Raw genomic sequence first — 7885 nt, forward strand, 5'->3', positions numbered from 1 at the left:
TTCCCAGTGTGGGGACCAAAAACGGCAGCTGTGTAGGCTAGGAAGGTCACCCCAGTACCCAAATTCCAAAAGCTAATAAGCTCTTAGACAATTCAGATTTTCCCTTTAACCATTTCATGGTTTCTGGGCCATAGGAAATGAGCTCAATCATAGATCTAACCAAAAGGAAAAAGGAAGGGGAAAGTGGAGAAAACCTTGAGCAGACAGCAATGATACCACTCACTTTTTAAACAAAAATTTCTAGAAGGGCCTAAAATTTGGTTCAAGGCTCATTAACTCCCTCTACATTCAGCCAAGTTACTTATTTCACAGCCAATACCTGCACAATACTAATCAAGGAGAGTAAGTAAAAATCACATAGCCTTGTATATCCTCTAGCCATATGACTCCAAGATGCCTACAACAAATGAAGCTCTCCTATGTTAACAGAACAAATCCAACATAATCAAGCGATCACCCGGGCGTCACTTCTGCCAACATCTTTTACTTCTTACAACATCTCTTCAAAGACGTATTTTTTTTCTGTATCTATTCTATGATGGTTAGGGAGAAAAAAATAAGATTTTTCCAAAGTATAAGGGTGTCTGGCTGGCTCAGAAGAGAAAGTATGCAACTCTTGATCTCAGGGTTATGAATTCAAGCCCCATGCAAGGTGTACAGATTACTAAAAAAATAAACTTAAAAAAAAAAAAAAAAAAAAAAACTTTTCCAAAGTATAAAGGAACTAAAGAGTATTAGCAAAACTGGAATCAGACAATTCTAATTATTACCCAACAGAGTTGACAGATCACAGTTTTATGGGGTCTAAGGATGCACAAACTAATTGTTCAACTACGGATGGAAACAACTATACCTTGCTTCTTCCAACTGTTTCTCTCTTGCTTTCCTCTTGGCTTTCTTTCCCTGAGTATTTGCCAAGCGGGCTCTAGCTTCAGAAAGCATCTCAAGTTCATCTGCAAAAATAGAGAAGAAAAACTAAGTTCTTCAACAGAAGTATGGTATGTGAGAGATATACTGTAGTACTTGAGAAAAACCATAAATATAATCATTACATGGTGTTGTATGGGGTTTGAAGTCAGAGAAACCAAAGTTAAAAACCAGGCCCACCACTTGCTAGCTCTGTGACCCTGGATAACTTATTTACCCTCCCTGAGCATGTTGCATCATCTATAAAAAGGGAATAACAAGTCTTATTTCACAGGAATGTTGAGAAGAGCTAAATAAAATATACTAGGTAAAGCATCCAAAAGTATTCATTAAATAGTAGCTATAATTACCATATCTCTCATTATCATCAACTAACTGGCACAGCACCAATCATAACAAACTACTGTAAAAACTACTATTTAATTATAAGGAAACAGATACTCTATTAAACAAACCTTTTTTTCCTCAGAAAAGGTTTTTTTCTCCCCTCCAATACATTTCCATGGCTCCCAAAATAGAATAAATTTCATTACTGATGCCTTACAGCAATTCCTGTATAAGGTTGTTGAGTGGAATCACAATTTTTTTTTTTTTTTTTTAAACAAGATAACTTTTTAAAAAACTCAGATCCCAAGATTACCCACTCCATGCTGCAGCTTACTGACTCAGATCTCCTGGGGAGACCCTGGTACTTGTATTTTTAGAAGGTCACCACATAACAATGATGCAGGTAAGAACCACTACTTTTAAACTTTTAAATTTTAAAATTTCAACAAACATTCACTGAACACTTCACAACATCTCTGTTGAGGTAAGATAGCTATCATTATTCTCTATCTAGCAGGAAAGAGAATCAAATCTCAGAAGGATTATGATCTTGCCTAAGATCAATAGCTAATAAGTGGCAGGCAGGAGTCTAAATCCAGTTCCTCTGATTCCTGATTCAGTGTCTGAAGAAGGCATCGTGAGTCTGCCTCCTAGTACCGCACTGCTGCCTTACCACAAAGATTAAATTACCTGCCTGAAGTCAAACTAGTTAACAGGACTGAACTCCAAATCCTGTCGTGGTGCCTCTCTCCACAGAATGGGAAGGAGAAAACAGAACTCTCAAGGGCTTACAACTAGCCTTTAGGGAATCTGTCCAGTAGTATTACGCTGCTTAATTTATTAAATGAAATGAAAAACCAAAAAATAAAGAGACACTGTCCAGAAAGAACAATTACTCTATAATAGAAGACTGGACAGGGGCGCCTGGGTGGCGCAGTCGGTTAAGCGTCTGACTTCAGCCAGGTCACGATCTCGCGGTCTGTGAGTTCGAGCCCCGTGTCAGGCTCTGGGCTGATGGCTCGGAGCCTGGAGCCTGTTTCCGATTCTGTGTCTCCCTCTCTCTCTGCCCCTCCCCCGTTCATGCTCTGTCTCTCTCTGTCCCAAAAATAAATAAAAAACGTTGAAAAAAAAAAATTTAAAAAAAAAGAAGACTGGACACAATTAGAAAGAGAGAATAACAACTGCAGACAGAACTGGGGTTCTAAAAAGTCGGAGGAGCTTAGAAAGAAAACTCAAAGAGTTAAAAAGAGGCCGGAGGACTCTATGGTTACCAAAGAAATAAAGTCCTCAGAAGCACGCACTCACCCTCATCCATATCAATCGGATCAGGCCGTGCTGGTTTTGTTTCTGGATTTGGATCTATTTCCCCAGGTTTAAGTTTTCGTGGATCATCTGTCGTTTCCTCTTCATTGTCTCTTTGTGCAGCTTTATCCCTAGAAAAAAGCCCATAAAAGTTAGTCACACTATCACACCATTCAGTCTTAAGAAATACCAGGTTTCCTAGCACTGGCACTCTTTTCTTTCCAAAACCCAACAGATGGACATTCACAAAATAAAGTGATTCTACTTTAGAGATGGTATTCAAATTCTAATTTCAATGAGTGTTCCATTCACTATGAAACAGAATCCAAGGAGCTCCTTAACCACAAATGCAATAAAGTCATACAAAAAAAAAACAAAAACAAAAAAACAAAACTTTACATGAAGAACCAAGATGTTCTGGTTCACTCTTAGCAATGTAATTACGGGTGTAACTATGGGTGATGATTAGCTTTTTTACCATTATTTCCCTAATTTTCTAAAAAAATAAAATATGTATGATTATATAATATTTTTAAGTTACTCTTTTAAAAAGCATGTAACAAGTATGTAATATTATCAATAACATGAGACTTAAGAGTATATAATCCGATAGCTTTAGCTCCTTTGGCTTTACTCAGATCTGTAACTGAATGTTTAAACACAGAAAATGCTAAACGCTTATTCAGCCTCATTCAGGAGATATACGTACATTTTAATACTGATTTGGAAATTCACTTACAAAAGAAATTCATAGTGTTCCAAGCACTGGGCAGCTGTTCGTCCAATGATTGGCGCAATGGTCCTCCACTGAGTTGGCATCAACTTAGCCAAGTGCAATAGTTTTTCCTCTTCTTCTCGGGACCATTCTGTTTTCTTAATGCTTGGATCTAGCCACTCATACCTATTAAAATGATACCATTTGATACATTCATTAGTCACTCGGCATGAATATCCTATTTACACATTAGATATACTAACTTCTAGTGTCTGAAAAACACAAGCTAACTCTCACCCTTCAATTACAAAAGCTGTTCTTTTTAACACTATTTGGTTAACTTTACCCCATTTACTATTCCCTATCTCACTGACTTCTGTTTTTTTTTAATTATGCAAAACTAGTAATGCCTGAAAAAGGTACCCTAACTGAAACATGATCATATGCTTTCTTTCTCTACTACCAATTGTTTTCATTTATTTTACACTTTATTAGAGGTTTTGAAATTACCTGAAATAAGACAGTACCACCTCACATTTTTAGTGTTTCTAGTTTTCATAGTACTTTCTCACACTTTTTTTTAATTTTATTTATTTAAGTAATCTCTACACCCAACACGGGGTTCAAACTCCCAACCCCAAGATCATGAGTCACATGCTCTTCCGCCTGAGCCAGCCAGGTGCCCCTCTCCTACTTTGATTCAATTCTCACAATACCTTGGCTTACTTTAAGTATCTGACTTATACTCACTAAATGCTTCCCAATATCATATGATCTTGGAGTTTTTTAATTTAAGTAAAACTACTATGCCATCCTCTGTCTTTCTTACTGCCCAACCCAACCCACCTTTCCCATCCAGTCTACTTAGCTGCAATTAAGATACAAGCCTTACTAAATATTGGGGCAGGAGCTTAGCTCCACTAAGACAAGCAGAAATCAAAACTTCTTCAGGCTGAGGACAATCTTCCTCTTTGGGATCCAATCTCTACATTCTGATCCTTTCTCCCACCCAGGTGCCTAGGAAATGAAGTCACTCTTGTACAATCCAAAATATGATCTTAGTACCACATGGGTCAAGGCTGGGGCCAGATCACTCATGCCAAGAGCTTAATGTGTCCACTACCCTGTGACTTCAAAGGTGACACCACAGGTGCAGTGTTAAGTTATATTTGGGGATAGCAAATACACAATATTTCAACCGTGTTGATGAGGAAAACTCACTACTGTGAGCTAGCCTAGAAAATTAACCATTACTTATCATTAATTTCTTTGAGAAAGTGAGTTCTAAATCAACTTACAAATTTTTGGAACACAATCCACTTACAAGCTGGGGTCCATCAGTACTAAAAGTAAATTTATTTTATGCTTAACAAAACACTCTCAAGCACGTTAACTCATCTGTACCTCGTATCTCCATCAGTTAGTAAGGATTATTATCCCCAATTGGGAGAAAACAGAGACAGGAAAGAGGGTATAAAAAAAATGCCTTGCCTAAGATCACACAGGAAGCAAGTGACAGCTAAGGCTTAAATCTAAATTCCCATCTCCCACTCCATACTTTCTGTTGTATCACACTGCCTGCTTTCTTTGGCAAGGTTCAAAGAACTGACATTTTCCTCATCATAATTAAGGTCGCTTTCTGTTTTCTACTCATTAAGTGGTACATACCATCTGGCTTTGCACTGCTTTGCTGATTTTCTATGCAGCAGTGAGGCAATCCTAGACCACTGGTTTTTTCCATATTTCATTACTGCTGCTTTCAGAATTTCATCCTAAAAAAATTGTCAAGGAAAAACAATATATTCAATCACAAAATTCCAAGTGAGAACAGACAAAATTTCTCCCTAGGATTGATAGGGAGAAAAGTCATAAACACACACACACACACACACACACACACACACACACACCAAGGTCTGGAAAAAAATACAAAAATTTCATTTACTATAACAAACAACAAGCCAGAATTGGCAAAATGCAAAATATTAAGAAGAAATCCCTCCGAAGGACATCCTACCCTCCCTAATACACAACCTCCCCACCCTAATAAATTGGGAGTGAGTACAGCCCAATCTGAGAAACACTACCTGGCAGTGATTAACAAAAAGTACTCTCCAACGTTTGGCTGTCATTCTCAAAAGGATACAGCTCCATCATTTATTCATTTACTCAAAAAACATTTCCTATTTCCTGTACCAGGTCTTCCATGCTTAAGAAAAGAGAATCAAATAGGTCTTATCCAGCCCTCAAGAAGCAAAGCAAGACTCTGGGAATCCATTCTCCACTCCAGTTTACAAATGTCATTTTCTCTCCAGTCCCATAACCCCTGCCCTGACCCAAAAATCCACAGGTATAACTCAAGAATTAAGTATTTTTCCCCTACTACACCAGTCAGCTCTTCTTCTAGCCTTTAGTTATTGTTTCACCAGGGCACCCATTCTGATTTGGAATTCACTACTCCCAGGGGAGTCCAGAAAGCTAAGCCTAGACAGACGCCAAGGATAACAGAGCGACAGACGAACGCACTTGGGGCATCTTACTTTTAGGCTTTTTTCCACATTGAACTTGTGATACATGCCTCATATATGAGCCACTCCACCCCATCCCACCCCCTACCTCAACATCAGAGATTTAAAAAGTCTGCAGGGCTTTGGCCACTACACAGGAATCCTGCTGTTACTTGATTTTGTACATCTGTCTCTCCCCCAGAAGTCATCTCTTCTCCAATTTAGACAGCCTGGTTCCCTCTGTACAAACTGTGAGACAAGGTCGTCACTGATTTTACGTGTCACTTTGTTACAATACACATCTTGAAGTAAAAACAAATAGCAACTGTCCACCCTACTAGATTCATTCTGCAAACATTTGCCAAAAAAAATTATTTCATGGTGGTTACTGTCCGAGGTTCTAGGGATTCCAAGACCTGGTTCTCTTGCAGTGCTGTCTGCTGGGGAAAAGCAATGTCAACTAGCACTTACTGAAAGACTACTATGTGCCAGACTGTATTCTGGCACATAGAATAGATTCTATTCTAAATGTTGATTCATTTAATCTATAAAAGAAGATTACTGTTACTATTATCATCCCCATTAGAAAACTGAGGCTCTGAAAGGTTAAGAAACTTATCAGCATCACACAGAAGAATATGATGCTTGCAAAAAGATAAAACATGCTGTATCGGATGGATGAAAGATGTACCATGGGGCCACTTATTTTTACAGGGTGATAGGGCAAAAATTCAAGAGTTTCTGAACTGGGTTTTGAAGGATGGTCAGAAAGATGTCGAGCAGTAGGGCATTCTGAGAGGGCACAAGAAGTAAAAAGACACAACATAAAAAGGTAAGATGTGCTCCTGAAACTGACAAATTCAGTGCACTATGAACACAAAATGCATCAAAATCTTATTTGTATTTTACTCTTTCTCTACTGCCCTTTAGCTAGCCATTGGCATTATCCATTGCGTTTCTGAAGCAAAGAGACTACTGCAGGTAGTTTGTCCTATCTGGTTTCTATCCTGGCTGAGGCGGAGGGACAGGAAGAGACAGGCCTTGGGATCCGTCGTGAGGACAAACAAGTTATGCCTTGATAAGAGATAACAAGAGGGATGCGGGCATACACGGGAACTGAACTTGGCACTCAAGCTGCTTCCCCTCCGCAAGGAAGTCAATGAAGGAACAAAGTTGTGGCCACAGCACTGCTCTATATTTTATCAGAGAAGCACAATGCCCAGGCTGAGGGACGGGGGTGTGCCAGATAACCAACTCTCCCAGAAGTCCTATCCCGCCCCTTCTACACAGTGAGTTCCTTCCTCCATGGCAGGGGCGCGTCCTCAATTCAACAAATATTCACTTAGGGCCTAACAAGTGCCTGGCACGTCAAGTGATTAAATCACGGTCCCTGTCCTTGAGGTGCTCTGATGACTCAAGGCCGGACATCAAGTTAAGACCTCGAGGGTCCGCCCCGCGCTGCACCCCACCCCCAGCACCGCGCCCACGTAGACCCCGCAGGGTATCCTCCTCGCCTCCCCGACCTCCGCGCGCGTGCGCACAGGCCGCCGGAGGGGGCGGAGGGCAGCGGACGGCGGGAAAGGGGGACTTACCTCGGTATTCCTCCACACGCCCCCCTTGATCATAATTCGAGGCATCTTGGCTGCGGGGTGTCTCGGCAAGCGGCCGAGAGGAGCTTCACAGAAGTAGTAACGGCCCTACGGCCACGGGACCTGAAGCCGACACTTCCTCCAAGCGCGACCTTCTGGCTTGAAGAGATGTGCGCAGGCGCAAGGTGGGGGGCGGGGGGAGCAGAGTAGCAAGTCTCGCGAGAACCGAGGCTGCTGAAAGGACTAAGTGCCTTGTTGTTATAGCTCTGGTCTAGGAAGACTGACAGAAACCCATCAAGCCCCTCTGGCTAAAGCGCTCTACGCCCCCCCCGCGCATGTCCAGAACAGGTTGGAGGAAACCACGACTCTCGCGAGATACCGCCGGTGGCTCTTAGTAAGCAAGGTTGTGGTGGGATTGATCTTGAGGTCACCTAGTGGCGGAGAAAGGGAACGTCACGCGTGCAGAATTAGCCAGCTGGTTTAGGAAGAGCTTTGTTAACTTATTAATTTAGCATTTT

General features: G+C 41.0%; 1 protein-coding gene across 1 annotated transcript in view; it reads right to left on the reverse strand.

The window, feature by feature from the left end:
* Window positions 1–7632, reverse strand: part of CDC5L (cell division cycle 5 like) — a 50393-nt gene extending 42761 nt beyond the window's left edge. The window contains exons 1-5 of the mRNA XM_019457303.2: window positions 7371–7632; window positions 4940–5043; window positions 3296–3457; window positions 2560–2687; window positions 854–953 (exon numbers count right to left, since the gene is read on the reverse strand). Of these exons, the coding sequence (XP_019312848.1) occupies window positions 854–953; window positions 2560–2687; window positions 3296–3457; window positions 4940–5043; window positions 7371–7415 (539 nt within the window). The 5' untranslated portion in view covers window positions 7416–7632. The remainder of the gene's footprint in view (window positions 1–853; window positions 954–2559; window positions 2688–3295; window positions 3458–4939; window positions 5044–7370) is intronic.
* Window positions 7633–7885: the final 253 nt, after the last annotated feature.

This window comes from Panthera pardus, unplaced genomic scaffold (genome assembly GCF_024362965.1).
Source record: "Panthera pardus isolate Hobbes unplaced genomic scaffold, ASM2436296v1 HiC_scaffold_17, whole genome shotgun sequence".
Classification (NCBI taxonomy): Eukaryota; Metazoa; Chordata; class Mammalia; order Carnivora; family Felidae; genus Panthera; species Panthera pardus.